General features: G+C 34.7%; 1 protein-coding gene across 1 annotated transcript; it reads left to right on the top strand.

The window, feature by feature from the left end:
• Positions 1-281: 281 nt before the first annotated feature.
• LOC132547990 (tubulin--tyrosine ligase-like protein 12) lies at positions 282-21257 on the top strand. Its single transcript, XM_060211806.1, has 14 exons — positions 282-450; positions 2425-2582; positions 2744-2908; positions 3192-3228; positions 4168-4327; positions 5620-5753; positions 7033-7223; positions 8348-8566; positions 11964-12075; positions 14452-14603; positions 15298-15382; positions 16038-16106; positions 16886-17024; positions 18403-21257. Exons 1-14 carry the CDS (start codon positions 313-315, stop codon positions 18552-18554), a joined length of 1911 nt encoding a protein of 636 aa, XP_060067789.1. The 5' UTR covers positions 282-312; the 3' UTR covers positions 18555-21257.
• The last annotated feature ends 632 nt before the right edge of the window (positions 21258-21889 follow it).

Raw genomic sequence — 21889 nt, 5'->3', positions numbered from 1 at the left:
GCAAATTTCTCGTATCAGAATATAAGAAAGTCCGAGAGCATCCGAACAAATCAAAATAAATATGAAATAAAATCGTGTATCAGTATTACTTACACTAAAGTAAAGGCATAAAAATGGTTCAAAACTCTAAACAAAATAAATATTCACACAAAAATTTCCATTCTTCATTTTATAAATATTTTCAAAGTTGCGGATATTTTTTTCCTGTATGTATTCTAAAACTAGTCATGCTCATCAAACTTCCGGGAGAATCCCACGTTGTGGCCGTAATTTCACTCATGAACGGTTGAAAATCAGTTCAAGGAATCGATCATGTCAGAGAATTCAGTGAACGATGAAGAAATGACTGAAAAGTTTCAGAAGTTTATAGAAAATCACTTTAATCAGCTCCAGTCATCAGGTGTTCCACAGATACATTGGAAGTCTCTCTACGTCAAACTAAAAGAAGAAGTGAGTTGGTCCACAGGCACCTGCATCTGGAATGTAGACAACTCAAGTAAAATCCAAACCCCTATATATGTATCATATGGTGTTGGTCTCATTATTTGCTACAATTTTAGCTGCCACTAAACTTATGTCTGTAGATCTACTGACAGTTGAACAGGTTGGGTAAACGGTTTTCTTGATATTTAATATGATGAAAAAATCGTCGATTTCGGAAGCTAATCAGGAATTATTCGAAATTCTTCGAAAAATGAAAACTTATCTTAGCAAAAGTCATGTACTGGAGCACCAGCAATTCTGGTTATACAGACAGATTTGGCTTTTAAGTCTGACTTAATATAAAATAATTAGTAGTAATCATTGACAAAATTTCCCACCTTTATAAATAACCAACATATATATGTAATAAGAGGAGAAATTAAGAATACCTTGCACCTGGCAGGGTTTGAATTAGCAATACTTCATCTCTCAGATACACTACCCTACTGCTGAACTAAAGTGAAATTCCCTCTAGCTGAGGCTAGTAAAATGACCTGTACTTTTATCCTCTAACACTACTCCCTCCTTTTCATACTCTTAAACCCCAATAACAACCCAGGTTCAGTATCTCCATGGAACCATTTCAATCTCCCATAGCTTCTATGTATACCCTTTGAGATGTCACATCACCAAATCTGTAATAGGAAAAAGTAATGAAAATCACCCTGCATTCACTGGTGTTTAACATATGGACCTTCTGATCTCAAGTAGCAGGAAAGGTATACAGTGTTTGTGTATACACAACGAAATTACTAGCCTTGAACCCTTGACTAGACCTCAAAAAGTGCCATGAGATGTCTAAACAAATTAAGCCACCTGGTCACTAGTGGTTGAACCTAGTACCATAGAAAACATAATTGATTTGGAAAACTGCATATAGATGTACAAAAATAAAGAGTTACCTTTACTTTCCATTTAGATAGCCATCATGAAATATATTATGATGAAAAGCAGATTTTTGTCTCATTGTACATTTGCATAGTTGTTTATATCATTTATAGTTATATTAGCGTTGGACCCCACCCACTTTCAATATGAGGTGTGTGTAATTATTGTGTAATTATTGTGTGTGTGTGTGTGTGTGAGATATACTGCAGAAGGCCCCCAACGGGTAAACCAGTCATTTTCTCCCCGCTGTCTATCTCCATCCCTCTGTATCTTCACTCCATCTAGCCCTTACCATCTCTCTATTAACCTCACTCTCTTGTGTGTGTGTGGTGAATTGTGTGTGTCCATGATTGAAAATGTTAAACATATGTGTTGAAATTGAATGATAGCATTCAATGATCATGATGAAGAATTAAATCTTTATCTATGAAGTTTATTCATTATTAATTTCTGACATTGATAATGATAATGTTGACTCAGAAAAAGAAGGTTGATTGGTCACATGATGATTTTGATTAATATTTGAAAGATGATGATGATGATGATGATGATGATGATATGATGATGATGATGATGATGATGATGATGATGATGATGATGATGATGATGATGATGATGATGATGATGATGATGATGATGATGATGATGAATTACATGGGTGAATGTTGGTGTGCTGTTTTTAGTCTGTTTCTTGTGTACCTTGCAAAAGTTTTGAAAAAAATAAAACAAATTAAAAGAAAAAAAAAACTGAAGGAAAAAGTAAAGTACCATTGAAAATACTCAAGTTTTGTCTACGGTACAGAACTAAAAGTGAAGCTGTGTCTTGAGAGACATCAGAAAATATAATAAAAATGTTTAGAGAAGATGGAAAATATGTAGATCCAAAGAATAGTGGCCTCTTACAATCCTGTCATAAGGGCAGCAGGTTCAATTTTTATGCCTTACCTACAGGGCAGTGTGCATGTATGACCTTTAGAGATTCATGAGTATAACAGTAAACTTTGCATACAAAATAAATGTATTATTCTAATCGAAGTAATATCAATTTCTTAGGTCTATGATGCAGGAGAATCCTTCAAGATGTTGTGCTATGAAATGGAAAGTGATGATGAGGAAACAGAGGAGAATAAGGAGCCAGGAGAAGATGAAGTAATTAATTACAAATGGATGATAGAGGCAATGAAAGATGTTCAGAAAGATGATCCAAATAGGTAAGTACATATATACATGTAAGATGAATTAATCAAAATACAAGAACTAATTCCAAAAGTTTGTATTTATTTATCCTATAAATCATAGGAATTTTCTTAATCTTTAAGGAAAAATGATGCACAAATTTATTAAACCACTGAATAAAACCTATATTTTTCAGTATATTTTTGATAGACCATTCCTGGTCCTACAGAGTAGAGGAGGCTAGAAAGCACCTGCAAACCATTCCAGGTCTTCTGCAGAGAATGGCTTCCCTCATGGCAGTGAAGGTCAGTGGAAGGTCAAATTCACAAATAGAGAAGGACATCTTGACAGAAATGTGGAGGTAGGTATTGCCAACACGACACAAGATTTTTATTTTCAAGAAAATATAAATAAGGAAGAGGAAGATATGTGTTAAGTATTGAATATTCTTCATAAATAAAATACAGGTAAAGTGTCATTTCTAGAATAAATGGACACATAATGTACATCCATTTATAGACCATGTTTGACATATTTACATATCAATATGTTCCATACATAATTATTAATGTTTTATATCTTAAGGTTTCTGTTGATTAAGGTTTAATTCTGTTGATACATATGACCTTTTTATTAACTTACAGATTTAACCAGACATACAGCTTCGGACATTGTGAAAGAGTGAGTTCAGCTATGGAATGTGTTTTCGTTATTTTAACAGCTTGACTATAAACCTACCATACATATCTTGAATATCAGATGATTACTGGGAACTTCAGTAAATTTGCTGGTTAAACCCAAATAATATTACATAAGATGTTGACTTTATCATATTTTTGTTATCCATTGATTTTCCATTTTCCTGAGAATTCTTGTTTCTTAATTTTAACAGAAGTACTTTTTTTGTAAGTATATACGGGAGGGATATATCACCTAGAAGTTGATCTCCTGACCTACTGATTATCTATCCATTTATCCACTCAATGCTCTATAGTATAAGCTAACGGAACATCACTCTAGCCAACTGAAATGATTAGTGACAATAAATTTCACGTATTTGGAAAAGCAAAATTTAAATTTTAAGATTGTGAATATTTTATGTAGTTTGGTACTTTTTATGTAGTATTTAATACAGGGGCAGAGATGACTGTTGTAACATCATTAAACTTATTTATTAAAGGGATATTCAGGAAAAGTTAGGATACCATTAGATAATGTTTTTTGAAAATTGGACATAACTATCTCCTTATGTTTTATGAGAAAATTGTACCCTTTAATTCAACAAAGAAACTAACTTATAGTATTTCATTCATGGAAATTTCTTTCATTGTCACAACACATTTGCATCTCCACAATTCACTGCAAAGAAGTATGACAACTATACAGCTGTAAATAATTTTTTCATGTATTTTAACACAAATATGTTTCTATATTAATCAAACGGGAAAAACTCCATGAGTTTCCTTTGAATACAGGAAATATATACTGATAATGACAATACCAGAAAAGGCACTATAACAGGTTTTTAAAGGGTGAAAAAAACATCCAAAAATTTGCCACTGGTACGGAACATCCTTTTAGTAATGGATATTGAATGTTATTGTGACATATTTTGTATAGGGTGATAAGGATTCCATGCCAGTTTGGTACATCATGGATGAGTTTGGTGCGAGAATACAGCACTCAGAGTCACCAACCTGTCGGACAGCTCCATTTTACTGGATAGAAACAAAGATGACCTATACATTGATGTGGTTGTTAGAGGATGTGGAAGATGGAGGTATGACAATAAATCTCAGGTGTTTAAATGTAATCTCAGATGTTGGAATGTGTAATATAACTGTTAGAGGATGGAGGTATGACAATAAATCTCAAGTGTTTAAATGTGTTATATGACTGTCAGAGGATGACGGTATGACACTAGGACAGTAAATCACAGGTATTAAAATGTAATCTCAGATGAGCAAATGTGTATATGTCTGTTAGAGGATAAAGGTATGACAATAGGATTAGTGAATCACTGGTATAAGAATGTGTTATATGTCTGTTAGAGGATGGAGATATGACAATAGGATGTTTAAATGTGTTAATATAACTGTCAGAGGATGGAGGTATGACAATAGGATTAGTGAATCACTGGTATTAAAATGTGTTATATGTCAGATGGAGGTATGACAATAGGATGTGAATACTGGTATTAAAATGTGTTATATGTCTGTTAGAGGATGGAGATATGACAATAGGATTAGTGAATCACTGGTATAAGAATGTGTTATATGTCTGTTAGAGGATGGAGATATGACAATAGGATTAGTGAATCACTGGTATAAGAATGTGTTATATGTCTGTTAGAGGATGGAGGTATGACAATAGGATTAGTGAATCACTGGTATTAAAATGTGTTATATGTCTGTTAGAGGATGGAGGTATGACAATAGGATTAGTGAATCACTGGTATTACAATGTGTTATATGTCTGTTAGAGGATGGAGGTATGACAATAGGATTAGTGAATCACTGGTATTAAAATGTGTTATATGTCTGTTAGAGGATGGAGGTATGACAATAGGATTAGTGAATCACTGGTATCAAAATGTGTTATATGTCTGTTAGAGGATGGAGGTGTGACAATAGGATTAGTGAATCACTGGTAAATTATAAAAAGAGTGATTTTCATGGTAGTAAAATGTTGAAAAGTTCATTGAGTCTATATTCTTTTCATCATAGTTTGATTATAATTCCAAATTCCAAAATTCAGCTGTGTCAAAGAATTGAAAAAAATCATTTCATCTTGTTTTTATAATTACTGAACATAAGATATAATTCCAGTATATCTAAGTCATCGTAGATTCTATGTTTAGTAACATTTTGATGGATCATCTTTTTTTTAAGGCTAGTTCACCATTCAGTCCTTAGCTTCACCATCCAGTCCTTAGCTTCGCCATCCAGTCCTTAGCTTCATCATTCAGTCCTTAGCTTCACCATTCAGTCCTTATCTTCACCATTCAGTCCTTAGCTTCACAGGGATAATACTTACCAAAACATATAACTTAAAACAAACCTTTTGTTTCAGATGAGATGACCAGAGATTATGTTGAAGCGGAGGAAGATGCTGACATAAAAAAAGCAAAACTGTATTCCTGGGAACCATGTGACATGAAAACTGTCAGTTACGAACAGGAAGAACCAGACTTGGAATACTTTTTAGTGAGTTGCTATGTTTACAAATGACTAGGTGTGCGTGACACTAGCAAAATAGAATATAGAATAGATTATGATCATTTTGTTTTTTTTTTATTTTCATGCTCACTCCATGGAATGGCAGGGATGTATAGCGTTTGAAGGGGCTGTTATTGCATCATTCTGTCATGATTTAGTTCATGCACTTAACTCTTTGACTGGTGAAGGTATTGAAGTAAAATTTGATCATTTGTTTTTTATAATAAAAAGATACAAGTCAAATATATGTTTCTCCTAACCTCCTTCCCATGTCATCTTATTTTTATCAATGTCCCTCAAACTTAGAAAATTGCAAGAAATTACTGGTATAAGTTTCTGTTGTTTTTCTCATTTGTATTTTGGCATGTAGTTGTATTATGAGAAAGTCATGTTCAGATCTTGTTTTGGTTGATCTAGATTATCTAGAGGTTCAGCCCTAGAAGTAAGAAAATTTCAGTATCTTTCAATTTGCGCTGATTATCTGATTGCTAGATGGGGATATTAAACTGAATTTTTTGTGGTCAGGTCACCCATGTAACACACTCACCACTCACCTAGCCATCTTGGGTTCATTCGGGGTCACATGGTTTTCTCAAAGTACTCAGTTTCCTCCCGCAGTAAAACCCCTTGCAGGCTTACATCCAGGCCAGTAAGAGTGATTAGTAAATAACTAATAACTCGTTTTGCAATTTGTTGTAAAATGAAATAGTTTATTTTATATTATCATACTGAACGTTGATATGTGTAATTGTTCACACCAAGTCAGCAATTAATTAACTTTGGTTGTCTGTTATAGTTTGTGTGAATGATATCAAGTATTGAGATAGTATCAACAATTTTTAGTTTTAATTTCTATGAATACACTGTATTATTAATAATTCAGTCAAAGACTTGAATGATGAACAATACAAATGTGCCCAGAATTTTAGTACTTCAGGGGTTAAATTTCACCAATTTGTCGACCTGAAAAAGCCGTAGTTTGGGCAAAACCAGTCAACATTCCAAAATCAAAGACAAACGGCTTATCCCATGGCTGTCGTAATTGTTTACTCTTCTTAGTGATTCAGATATGATTTATATGATTAGCGTCAAAGTTTAATTTGTATGAATGATATAAAAAAATCAGTTAAAAGTTAAGGTTTGACAAGATGGCTGACCTTTCTAGACACCAATACTATGAAGATTCCTACACTCGGTGTTGTTTTAATGTTGGTGATTTGGTGTATGATAAAATAATATCTGTCGTTACAAAAATGTTATGTTTTAGCAATATGCAAGAAAAGAAACTCTCCCAAACCTGGAGAAGCCTTTCCCTGGTCTACCAAAGGACAGGAATGTCCGTATATTTGTGGAATACAATGCACTAGGTGACCATTTGACAGACAAACGATTTGATATTGTTGAGACTGCAGAAGAGGCAGATATCATATGGACATTTCAGTCCTGGAGAGACTTCAAGTAAATAATTTCTTCCTTGTTTTTTTTTTAGACTACTTATTTAGAGTCAAAATATCTGCACAATACAAGCTACTAGTTTGCATAATCAGTAAGGTAAATTCTATTTATATTACAGTCACTCTCCCTCACTGTAGAAGAGAAGCTTTGAGTTGTCATTTTGAAACAGTGGTCCCTTTCCATCCAGACAAGGCAAGACTACATACACTCACCCTATGCCTGTGTTTGGTTTTCGTTGTTATTTCTTGACAATTGCTGGATGGGTCGTTCTCAGATTTCTTGTGAAGGTTCCTTTTGGTTCTAGTGTTTTGTCACTTTGATTTTGGGACTGATTGTAAAAACAAAATGGCTGACGGGTGGCTCTTTGGATTTTGACAATGAAAGTTTTTATTGCTTTTCCTTGAGAAGTACAGGATGGATCTTCTTTCTCAAATTTCATATATAGGTTCCCCTTGGTTTGTGCCCATTTAATTTTAGGATTGATTAGAGAAACAAATTGGCTGACAGCCAGCCTTCTAAGATTTTGAAAATAAAAGTTTTGTTATCACTGTTTCTGAGAAGGATTTTCAAATTTTCTATGATTAAGGGCTAAACCAGAGAAGACTTCACCTTTAAAGAACAAGTAAAAATCAAACAATGGTTGATGGTAACATCCCTGTGGGATATCTTAAATGTTTGCTTTTTTTTTTTTTTTTTTTCTATCTACCAATTCCATTCTTTGTTGTGTTATTAATCATGCCGATTTATTGGATGGTTTGGTGGTGCAGTGATAACACACTCACCTTTCACACTGAGCCATCCGGGGTTCAGTTTATGGAATGGATGTTAAAAGGTAATGGGACACCTTCCAAACTGGGTTTTACCAAGATAGTCCAGTTTCTCCCCACCGTAAGACCAAAAGACCCCCTACCCAGACACAAATACACACACCACCCACGTGGTGCTTACATGTACATAGAAAGAATATTCAAAGACTAGTTTGATAGACTTAAATGAAATTAGATAATTATATTTATGCTTGTAAATACTTGTAGCAGACTTCCTTCCAGCATTTTAGTGGGAACCTTTTGGTGTTATAGCTGGCCAGTGGCCATGGGCTTTAATTTGTGAAAATCATGTTTATGTAGGAAGTTGAGTGAAGAGACGCCAGGGAAGATGATAAACCAGTTTCCATGTGAGACTGTTGTGACTGTCAAAGATATGCTGGCCGTAGTATGTCGACGAATGAATAAAGGAGTAGAGAATCCTGACACATTGGAGAGAAATCCTGATTGGCTGCCTGTCACATACAACCTCAAAACAGAGCTGCACAAGTTTGCTTCCTACTTCCAGCACCGAGAGGAAAAGTAAGATATGAGATCAACTGACCTCTTATTCATATCTTGCAAATTTTAGAGTTTATAGCATTGTATTGTAGCTACCATGTATGTGTTGTCATATATATCTTGTCAATGTGTAGGAAATTATCATTTTTCCAAGAATGCCTGATTATTACTTCCACTCTCTTACATATAAAGATGTTCACCTACGTTTCATTATGAAAGTTTTTTCTTTATGCTGCTATGTACAGAACCTGGTAAATTTTATACAATCTTTTCAGTACTGACAAAGCCTGACAAAAATATATCATTATCAGTTACATCAATCAGAAAATGTGTATTTTATATCGCAACATATTTATGATCCTTTTGTTTTTGTTTGTCATGGAAAGAAAATTGATTTTAAGATGTTTATATCAGATAAGAGTGAGAAATCCAATAACATTGATGTTGTTGAATATACTAGAATTTGTATCCCTATTAACAGTAGCCTGTTCATCAAAATTCCCCTCATTTCTAGGATAATTAATCAGGGGATTTTTTCTTAATTTCTAATGAATTTAAAAAAAAAACAAATCATTGTCAAATCAACTCAGTATATATGTCACAGATGACTGTTATTTGCCATCATGAAATACAGAGTTGTTTCCCCTCCCACATGTGTTACTGTATGGTACATCAAACAAATGCGCTGAGGCAGACAACCAGTCATCATCAGAACTTGACAATTGAAGCCAATCTAAATTCAAATATGGTTTTGTCACTAACGTGATATAGTCTTTACATAATCCCCTGAATTACTTACTCACATTCCACCAGGTCCATAGGATTTTGACCAAATTTGGTCAGAATCATCCCTAGGGAATGTCAAACAAAGTTTGTAAAAATGGTGGGTCTCTGCTCCAAGGGGCCTGAGGGGTGGGGCTTAAAATCGGAAATTTTAAAATTGTACTCCTCCTGTAGGAGTGATTGGATTTTGCCCAAATTTAGTCTGAAGTATTATGTTGTGATAGGGAATCAATTATGTATAAATGGTAGATTTTTCATCACCTGGAGGTGGGAGGGGCAGGATCCAACAGGGGTAATAGGGCAGATTCTTGAAAATTCTAATTATAATTCTCTTGTAGGAACAATTGTATTTTACACAAATTTGGCCAGAAGCATTGTTTGGTGCAGAAGAATCATTTTTTCATAATAATGGGTCTGTTCCCTAAGGCAAGAAGGGATGGGTGGGGTCCAATAGGGAAATAGAACAAATTTTAAAATCCTACTCCTGCTGTAGATATCATATCAGACTACTGAGCTATATAGATATTATATCAGACAACTGAGCAATATAGATATCTTATCAGACTACTGAGCAATATAGATATCATATCAGACTACTGAGTAATATAGATATTATATTAGACAACTGAGCAATATAGATATCATATCAGACTACTGAGTAATATAGATATCATATCAGACTACTGAGTAATATAGATATTATATTAGACAACTGAGCAATATAGATATCTTATCAGACTACTGAGCAATATAGATATCATATCAGACTACTGAGTAATATAGATATCATATCAGACTACTGAGTAATATAGATATCATATCAGACTACTGAGTAATATAGATATCATATCAGACTACTGAGTAATATAGATATCATATAGACTACTGAGTAATATAGATATCATATCAGACTACTGAGCAATATAGATATCATATCAGACTACTGAGTAATATAGATATCATATAGAATACTGAGTAATATAGATATCATATAGACTACTGAGTAATATAGATATCATATCAGACTACTGAGTAATATAGATATCATATCAGACTGCTGAATAATATAGATATCATATCAGACTACTGAGTAATATAGATATCATGTCAGACTGCTGAGTAATATAGATATCATATCAGACTACTGAGTAATATAGATATCATATCAGACTACTGAGCAATATATATATCATATAGACTACTGAGTAATATAGATATCATATAGACTACTGAGTAATATAGATATCATATCAGACTACTGAGTAATAGAGATATCATATCAGACTACTGAGTAATATAGATATCATATCAGACTACTGAGTAATATAGATATCATATCAGACTACTGAGCAATATAGATACCATATCAGACTGCTGAGCAATATAGATATCATATCAGACTACTGAGTAATATAGATATCATATCAGACTGCTGAGCAATATAGATATCATATCAGACTACTGAGCTACATTAGATATCATATCAGACTACTGAGCTACATTAGATATCATATCAGACTACTGAGTAATATAGTGTAACAAAATGAGTAAAAAATGGGTTTAATGGTAATTTTGGAATGGTGTGTATCGTAGAGAGCAGCATCTTAGTTTAAAGTACATCAGGTCAAAAGTCAGTTAATGCTGGACCGAGGAAAAGATCCCGTGAGTGATAGATAGTGATGCACGCCTGATAACGGGCGGGGTTTGTACCCAAGTGGTGAAGCACCGTGGCAGAATATAGCCAGTATGATTGATCATGACAGATAGATGCTCTCTTTTGTATGCCCCGCGCTGGCGAACATATTTGTAAGTAAACAAGATAAGAAACAATGTATAAGGTAGATCAAAGATGGGAAGTTGATAACGGGTACTCTTAGTCGCAGGTGCCTTCTTCATTAGATGCTCCGGGGGCTGGGTTATTGTTGTCCAATTGGGACTAGGCTGAAATTAAGTATTTGGGTATTATTTATACAAAGATAATAGCCAGCAGAAGAGTAGTCGAGTCTGGGATCGAGTAGCAAGAGAGAGTTGGGAGTCGGACGTGGAGACGGGCAGAGTCCCATAGGGGACCTGCTCCGCGATGGAGCGGGTTCTGGCCAAGTTGGCCCGTGAACATTTGTATGGAACTCTTTGATATGGACGGGCAGGTGTTTAGTTTTTGTCTGCCTTACACAGGTATTTAGTTTTGGTGCCACGACATGATGCTGTATGTTGATTGGGAACTATCTTTTGTAATGGATATTAACGCGAAGTACTAACTATGGAAAACCACTATACGATGAAATAAACGTTTCGGTCAACCCAAGTAAACACTGTGTTTGGTCATTGTGTTACAATAGATGTCGTATCAGACTACTGAGTAATATAGATATCATATCAGACTACTAAGCAATATAGATATCATATCAGAATACTGAGCAATACTGGTGAATACATTATGAATAGTGCAATCATGTAACATCCTCAATATGTTGTCAATGTGCAAATTTATTAGCATTAAATCATGCATTATTTGTTACTGAAAAGGATATGAATTAAGATGTATATTTTCAATAAGTCCGTAATTGTCAACACACTTTGATCTCCTGTTTTCCTCCCAATGGTCTGCACTGTTGAACGTAAATCTTTGTTACAGAGGATTAGACAATCACTGGATCATTAAGCCATGGAATCTAGCCCGGGGTCTAGACATGCACATCACCAACAGTCTCCATCACATAACACGCCTTCCAGACTCTGGTCCAAAGGTAAGTCATAGACTTCAAAACACCTGTCTCATCACATCCTCTGAACTAAAGCTAACACACCTTCCAGACCCAGGTCCAGTGGTAGGTCATAGACTTCAAAACACCTGTCTCATCACATACTCTGAACTAAAGCTAACATGCCTTCCAGACTCTGGTCCAAAGGTAAGTCGTAGACTTCAAAACACCTGTCTCATCACATACTCTGCACTAAAGCTAAAATGCCTCCCAGACTCTGGTCCAATGGTAAGTCGTAGACTTCAAAACGCCTGTCTCATCACATACTCTGCACTAAAGCTAAAATGCCTCCCAGACTTTGGTCCAAAGGTAAGTCGTAGACTTCAAAACACCTGTCTCATCACATACTCTGAACTAAAGTTAAAATGCCTTCCAGACTCTGGTCCAATGGTAAGTCGTAGACTTCAAAACACCTGTCTCATCACATACTCTGAACTAAAACTAACATGCCTTCCAGACTCTAGTCCAATGGTAAGTCATAGACTTCAAAACACCTGTCTCATCACATACTCTGAACTAAAACTAACACGCCTTCCAGACTCGGGTCCAGTGGTAGGTTTTAGACTTCAAAACACCTGTCTCATCACATACTCTGAACTAAAACTAACATGCCTTCCAGACTCGGGTCCAATGGTAAGTCGTAGACTTCAAAACACCTGTCTCATCACATACTCTGCACTAAAGCTAAAATGCCTCCCAGACTCTGGTCCAATGGTAAGTCGTAGACTTCAAAACACCTGTCTCATCACATACTCTGCACTAAAGCTAACACGCCTTCCAGACTCTGGTCCAAAGGTAAGTCGTAGACTTCAAAACACCTGTCTCATCACATACTCTGAACTAAAGCTAACATGCCTTCCAGACTCTGGTCCAAAGGTAAGTCGTAGACTTCAAAACACCTGTCTCATCACATACTCTGAACTAAAGCTAACATGCCTTCCAGACTCTGGTCCAATGGTAAGTCGTAGACTTCAAAACACCTGTCTCATCACATACTCTGAACTAAAACTAACACGCCTTCCAGACTCTGGTCCAATGGTAGGTTTTAGACTTCAAAACACCTGTCTCATCACATACTCTGAACTAAAACTAACACGCCTTCCAGACTCGGGTCCAGTGGTAGGTTTTAGACTTCAAAACACCTGTCTCATCACATACTCTGCACTAAAGCTAAAATGCCTCCCAGACTCTGGTCCAATGGTAAGTCGTAGACTTCAAAACACCTGTCTCATCACATACTCTGAACTAAAGCTAACATGCCTTCCAGACTCTGGTCCAAAGGCAAGTCGTAGACTTAAATAATTAGGAACATTGTTTTTCCTTTTTCACTAAAAAAACAAGATTTATACATAAGAGCCCGAACTTTGACATTTTGGGGTTAGTCCTACTGGGAACTTTCAGCAGGGACAATAAAACTGATATGTGTGACAGTATAATCACGATACACTGCTGTATATTAAATTACTCAGATAGGTAATGTCTATTCTAATTCATATAGATTAAAATATTGGACAAAAACAAAATAACTTACCGGTACTTTGTTTTTGATATGATTTTAGAAGTCTGGATTATCTTGTTGAGAATCAACAACGCCTGTAAGATCTAAAATCAGGATCAAGATATTGTTCCTGATATCAATTTATGTGACACAATGAGAGTCATTGGCATGAGTAACAATTATTATCAGAGCTAGATATGCAAATGAGAAAGTTGTCGAGAGTATGTCATGATTATACAAATTATTTTCCTTGGTCAATCAAATGTCATGATACATCTGGAATATCATCATACAAATTGAATGTCGTCATACAAAGGAATGCATTAAAATGTAGCATTTGTTGAAGAATTAGATGTAATACAACTTAAGAGAAAAGTGCTTCAGTTCTGAAACACTTCTAATAATGGAGCATGACTAGTAAGATAGTAAAGATTATCATAAGGTGACTGACAACAATTACACAGAAATATTACAAACATGCAATCTAGAAACATTACTACGAAAGACCATTGTCGACTTTTCATTTATTTATTTGCATGCATTATATACACCATATATGTTCTCCAAAATTATTTAGTTCACTATTCTGTTTTAACTATATGTACACCATGTAAGCTGTGCCCTCATGATGGCTTGCCTAAGGCCAAAACATGTTGGTAACCAGCTGCACAAATTAGTTATATATACTGTTTGGAGACCTGTCTTCAGGAGTTGCTTTTCTTCTCTCTCTTTTAATTTATTGTTTTAAATACAGTATTTTGTGCCCTGATAAGACCAGTCCATGTTGATATTTGATAACAAACCATTAACTGTACCCGACTACTACAGAGTCTATGTCACAGTCATTACTCTTGTATCAACAGGTAGCCTGTAAGTATGTAGAGGATCCTGTGCTGTTTTTCCGTGAGGAGGTTGGCAACGTGAAGTTTGACGTCCGTTATGTTGTGATGCTTAGTAGTGTCAAACCGCTCAAGCTGTTTGTATATAGGGTCTTCTGGCTGAGATTTGCAAACAAGTAAGTTGTAAAGTTATGACTGACCTTAGATATAGAGATACCACTGACATCTGTATAGGTGCCATTCACAACTCATAGTCAGTCGTAATGTTATCCTTGGTCACTTCAAAAGCAAAAAATTGGAGATACGCTCTTATTCTAAATTCATTTCCTTGGTTGATATAAATGAGTTTACATTAAATGTATCAGAAATACAGAAAAAATAAAGGTAAGTGTGCTTTACTTACAAACAGAAAAAACAAAATGAAATGATATTTATCATTTGGTTTAAGTTACAGATTAATTTTTGCATCAAATCAAGATGGTGAGATATTTAAATATCAACCCATGGATATTTGATAAGTAATTAAACAGCATCACATTTCATACAAATAGTCAGGATTGACTTAACTTCAAATATAATATATGAAGAGGTATTGGGTCATGTGCCGACCATGATTGTATTCTCATGGTATGCTCATTAGCCTCTCATCGCTGTAGACTGGTACAGGATGAAAATTAAATTCATACTTTATGTTGAATTATACAATTAGCATTTCTTGTTACAACTTCTCAAGTGTTCTTAGATAAAGCAGATATATGTAAGTATGGTTTGCAAAGGAAATTAAGCATTTTATGAATATATTGGAGAGAAAGAACAAAATACCTAATGACTTCTGATTATATTACTAAAATGAAATATTTTACTTTGTAGACCTTTTTCCTTGGACACTTTTGATGATTATGAGAAACATTACACGGTTATGAACTATGTAGAAGGTGGGATTAACTTGAAACAGGTAAACTATATATAATATTTACTTACTTACTTGATGTTTTTTACATTGTAATTTGTCACAAAACAAAAATAGTAATCTAATATTTAAAAGATTTTTGTAAGTGAAAACTTTTTAAAAGTAGTTGGTTACTAAATACAATGTTTCTTTAAATACTTCATCATACGTATCTTTCATGAAGTAATATTAACATTTATGATTGAGAAATAATTTCACAGATGTTACATTTCAAAGTTTTGTTAGTTCATGAGTATTCTTTAATTTCATCTTTTTTTGGAATATATATATATACATGAATATATACATATATGTATACTCTAAATTTCAAAAGGTCAAAAGATTGGGGGTAAATTGTTTTTGTGCTGTTTTGTTTGTTTGTCTGTCAGTTTGTAAACTTTAATCTTGCTCATAGCTTTTGCACTGTAAGAGGTAGGGCTTTTGTATTTGGCATGTGTGTCTCCTATGACCTTTCAGATGGAACAATTTTTTTTTACTTTGACCGTGACCTTGGACCTATATTTGAAAAGTTGTGCAAGCAATTAATACATGCCTTTCACAGTACAGATTTAATGTCCTGGAATTTTGCTGCAATACTTGTTTTTGTCTTTGTTTTGTTTATTTTGTGTTGATATTGTTATATTGTTATATTTTGTCACAGATCCACTACAATGAATTTATCCCTATGTTTGAGGGACAGTATCCAGCTTATCCCTGGGATGGAGTCGAGGTTTGTAGCTAACTGCTGTCATTTGTTTGCAGACAGACATCTGACATATGATTGTATACACAGATCCCTGCCATTTTTTTGTATAAAACATAGCTTCTGACATTTGTTTTTATAAAACATAGCTTCTGACCTTTGTTCGTATTCGTGGATGACCCTCGACATTTCTTTGTATACAAACATAGCTTCTGACCTTTGCTTGTATATAGACAAACTCTTTAAATGTCCATATACAGAAAAAATCTGCCATCTGTTTACATGAATGAACTCTGCCACTTGTTTGTACATAAATGACCTCTCTTATGTGTTGGTATACATAAATGATCTGTGCTATGGACCGCCGACTTTGCTGTTAAATTCTGTATTACTTTGAACATTCACAGACTTGTATTATAGTAATGACCTTTGGCCTATACATAAATAATGATTTTCTCACTGTGTGGTAATCTTTAAATAATTTGTATAACCATTTGAAATTTGTGAAATTTGAGTTGAAGTTTTATACCTGCCTGTACAATGCTGTTTATCCTATATGGGCAGGAAATACTATATGTTTGCCTTCACCATTATGTTGAAGATAAAGTGATAATCAGACAAAATTTAATTAGAATTGGTATTAATTAGCTCCATGACAAATTAGAGAAAGTAATAATTTTACTTTTTAGTTCAAATCTTTAGTGCTTTTGGCATAGGAATACTGAGATTCTGGTTTGAAATATAAGTATGACATGCTGTAGTATGTGGTGTGAATTTCTTATTATCTCATCATACATTGATTGTAGGAGAGCATATTTCAGATGACACGAGAGATTTTCCAGGGAGCTACTGCTCTACCTCCACCTCAAGGATTTGGTCCTTGCCCCCAGTCACGGGCATTATATGCCATCGACTTACTTCTGAGATGGTCCACAAACAAGAGTGGTAAATATTTCTCACTTCGATGCAATAAAATAAAGCAAGTTTAATGACTAACCTGGCTTATAGTCTAGATATAACACACAACTGCATTCAATATAAAACAAAAAACTGTACAAGTTATTTTGCAAAATGTCTATTATTTTTTCATATTACCTGTGTTTATGTTTGATTTCAATGATAATATGTGATAAATGTTTTAATAAATATAGTTACCACAATATAAACCATGTGAGAAAGAATAACATGGGGTCTCACAGCTTGTTATTTCATGGTGTTACCAGATTTATACAGTATCATGGTGTTACCAGATTTATACAGTATCATAGTGTTACCAACTTTACACAGTATCATAGTGTTACCAACTTTATACAGTATCATGGTGTTACCAGATTTATACAGTATCATGGTGTTACCAGGTTTATACAATATCATGGTGTTACCAGATTTATACAGTATCATGGTGTTACCAGATTTATACAGTATCATGGTGTTACCAGATTTATACAGTATCATGGTGTTACCAGATTTATACAGTATCATGGTGTTAACAGGTTTATACAGTATCATGGTGTTACCAGATTTATACAGTATCATTGTGTTACAAGATTTATACAGTATTGTGGTGTTACCAGATTTATACAGTGTCATGGTGCTACCAGATTTATACAGTATCATGGTGTTACCAGGTTTATACAGTATCATGGTGTTACCAGATTTATACAGTATCATGGTGTTACCAGATTTATACAATATCATGGTGTTACCAGATTTATACAATATCATGGTGTTACCAGGTTTATACAATATCATGGTGTTACCAGATTTATACAGTATCATGGTGTTACCAGATTTATACAGTATCATGGTGTTACCAGATTTATACAGTATCATGGTGTTACCAGATTGATACAGTATCATGGTGTTACCAGGTTTATACACACATAGGAGAATATCACAAAAAAAACTTGATATATCATGGTGTTTACAGGTGTGATACCTTGTATCATCAATGTAACTCTTACTTGAATTAGACAGTAAATTCATTCAGTATAATTTGTTAACATTTGCAAAGAGTCCACATGTACCTATAACTGCTCAGTCGTTCTGTCTCCAGGAATGTATACTCAATAGACTTGCCTTATCTCATTATATGTTACCACCACAAACAACTTAATAATTCAAAGTCAGAAGATTCTTGTGAAGAAAACCAGAAGCATTTTATTAAAACATTACAAGTTTACAAATATTATGTATACATAGGTTATTGCTGAAAAAATCAATTAAATTATTGACAAAAAGAGACATACCAGTACTGAATGTCAATTTATAGAAAACCAACATTTCTTTTCTATGCATCAGATGTGTCTTGTTTCTGTTTCAGGTGTTAAGGAAATACGCCCTGTGTTATGTGAGGTGAACTTTATGCCAGACTGTGATAGGGCAGTGAAATATCACCCATTCTTTTCTAATGACGTGTTTAGCACACTCTTTCTTGATGACCCGGATAGCGAACACGTGACACAACTTCTATGAGAGACAACTGCGCTGACCACTGAAATGGAGACTGGAATAGTATAGAAAGTTAACAGCTAGTTAAGTAAACACACTTCAAGGGGAACACTGGCCTTCCTCAAGATATTCTTCAGATTTGAAATTAAAAAGAATGGGTTGGTGTGGGGATTTTATCCTTAAGAAACCTGTAGGAAAACTTAATTTGGACTACCTGACAATTATCTTCATGTATAGGAGTAATGAAGTTGTATGGTGATCATTTTATCCATAGAATAGTGAAATATTGGTCAACTCCATGACAGAGATAACAATTTCAGTTGTTTTCAAAATTTACGGAGTTTCCAGATTTTTCCTTGAAAGGACATTGACTAGCAAAAATTATACTGCTGCAAATGATTATTTTTGCCTTCAAGCCAATTTTATCTCTGTCCAAACCAGTCTGTATACCATCAGCATTGGAATAGTATGGTAATGTCATGCTTGGAAATTAGTTTGAATGCCATGAAGTGATACCAGATCTATATACAGCCATGTTTTCTTTATTTAAAGTGAGTAGTTGTAATCATTTTCTGTTAATGACACCTAATAAGTTGATTGTGCAATATTGGATGTTTTATGTGTAGTTTAAGTAAATTGGTGAAAAGTCTGTTTTTTACAAGTCATTTTTTCAAAATGAAATCAAAAATATCTTTCAGATATTAAAATACCAATATCCTTGAAGTGAGATATTTTGAAAAAAACTATTGCTAGTGAAAGTTCCAACTGGCCCCCTTAACAGGTTAATTTGTAGTCACAGACTAACAGAATTTGATACCACTTCACATGAACCTCAACCTGCAAAATGAAATTCTGAAAGTCGAGCGCAAGCCTGAAGGGAAGGAATTAATTCAATCAAAGAATCTCATCCAGAGTCTGAGATATTCTGTCTTGCAGTGGTTATTTTTTATTCAACCTCAATCATGCCTTTGTTGACAATATGTACGAGAGATGTCTAAAATGGTTTGGGCCTCGCACAAAAGAGAAGAAGAAATTTAGATTTATAAGTGAACAAAGTCCTCATTCAACTCCACACACTCCTCACACTCGTCCCATATAGTTTACCAGTCATTGGTATCCAACCAGTAGAACACCACATCTTGATCTCCTAACAGCTTTCCACAACAGCTCATTATAATCCTCAAATCTCTGGACCTGAGGTGTTTTGTGTAGCCTAGGAAAGAGGTAGAAGTTGCTGGGGCTAGTTCTGGAGAACAGGGTGAGGTAGGGAGGAGTTTATTACCTCACTCACACACAGTATCCATTGCTACTTGTTTAGTGTTAATTGATGGGTTGTCCTGGTGAAGCAAAATTCTTCAAAGGATTTTTTGTGGTGTTTTTCTTGGATTTGTACAACTGCTTCAGTAGGTTAGCATTATACTCCTATTAATTGTGTTTCCATTGGTCAGGTAGGGGAGATAAATCCCTATTTTATTTGTTTCCATCACCTTCTTGATGGACCTGTTGGTTTTTAACTTCTTGGTCTTTAGATTTGTTTCATTCCATTTCATCGATTCCTGTTCACTATCCAGATTTTGATGATAAACCAGGTTTCATCACTAGTTACAGTCCTAAATTGAAAATCATTTTGATTATGTCAACCAAAGCACTCTTGAGACCTATCTTGCACATACTTTGGACATGTATTTTTGATACTGAAGTAAGTCACATATGGATCTATATGAAGGACCAGCTGCTCCTACTGACTCAATAAGAGTAGCACATCACCAGTTTGTACACAGTGTCAATGTTTTCCAAGCTAGTACTGGTTGATGACTCCCCTTACCAGAGGATATTTTCTGAACTCTCTCTGTCATACTGGAATTCTTTCACCCAGCAATTTGATAGTTATAGAAGAAAGAAGGGAAGACCCCATATAAACCACAGTCACTCACTCTTTATCCTGTTTGGCTGATTGACCCTCAAGGACTAGATAATTTATCTCTACTCTATACTCAGTTTTGGCCAAGTTAGCAACTCACTGGGAATATGTCTCTCAGACAAAGTGTTGTAAGGAATTGCAGCCAGAGATATGATTGTCCATGAAATCAGTAGCTATGACTAGTGTGTGTGTTAGGTGTGGTAATGTAAGGAGCAGTGCACTTTACCATCATATAGGGAATTGTGTGAGGCTCAGAACTATTGGTATTCCCTCTCACCTATACATTACATGTTTTATATGCTAACAACCTACAATGCATAGATTAATTTACATTGACAAAAAAGTGTTTGCTGAAAACAGTGGAATATGTCTTATGTTAAAATGTTTTAATGTACATTGTATTTTGTGAATTACGCAAATGATAATAGCATCTGTATTCATAGCGTGAAGTGTGGCCTGATTTGCTGTCCGTTACTCTTTTGGTTTAGCACATTACAACTAACTTACCTTGGAAGGGCAAGAAAGAAAGAACGAATTAAAACCAATCAAATGACAGTCCTCACTGTCAAGGACACGGTGAAGAACTCTATATGTTAGTTATATGTTTAGTGTCCGTGTTTTTTTGTTCATTTAATACTAATGGAAGAACCAACACAGTGATCAACCTTTCATTGGAGACGAGGAACGTGCTGCTGATGTGTTTGTGTGCAATTTTATAGGCTATGGTGTTTCTGATGTTATACTTGTAGTGTAACCTTGGATATTTCACAAAGAACATATGCCTTAAAAATAAACCGAGTACAATGAAAAGCAATTTGTCTTCTATTTTTTTTTCGCAAATATCAACTGATAGTGAGCTGTTCAAATTATTCTTATCCTTGGTCTGTTGTCTATCCATCCTTTAACAAGTATTAGGTTGGTGATCTTCATATTGAACACAAAGTCCCCATTCCTTTTAGACTGGTTAATTTTGAGACTTGTTGAAAATCAGATTTTGGCAGATTTTTTTTTGTCACCACTCATAAGAAGCACTTTGTATATTTGTCAAATTTCATTTTAGGATTACCCTTGGTTTTTCACCTGGCCCAAAGGAACAACTGAGTGGATTTTAATCAAATTTTGTCTGAAGCATCCTTGAGGAAAGCAGAAGCAGTTTTGTGTAATTTGTGGGTGTGGCCCCCTGGCCTAAGGGCGGGGCCAAATAGAGAAACTCTATCAATTTCTTTAAAATTTATCTTGTTCTTTAGGAATTGCAGTATATTGTCCACAACTGGTCCTGAAGCATGCTTGGGTGAAGGGAAATCAGTTTTGTATAAACAGTATGGCTCTGCCTCCTTGGGGCCCAATAGGGAAAATCTATCAGTTTCTTTAAAATCTATCTTGAAATTAATAAATGATCTCTGTCTCTTCTTGGGAATTAGAAGCTGTATCTATGGGA

This window comes from Ylistrum balloti, unplaced genomic scaffold (assembly GCF_031769215.1).
Source record: "Ylistrum balloti isolate Yb309-2 unplaced genomic scaffold, AGI_CSIRO_Ybal_v1 Utg369992, whole genome shotgun sequence".
Lineage (NCBI taxonomy): Eukaryota > Metazoa > Mollusca > Bivalvia > Pectinida > Pectinidae > Ylistrum > Ylistrum balloti.
The sequence above is the reverse complement of the archived record's forward strand: the minus strand, read 5'-3'. Positions and strand labels throughout refer to the sequence as shown.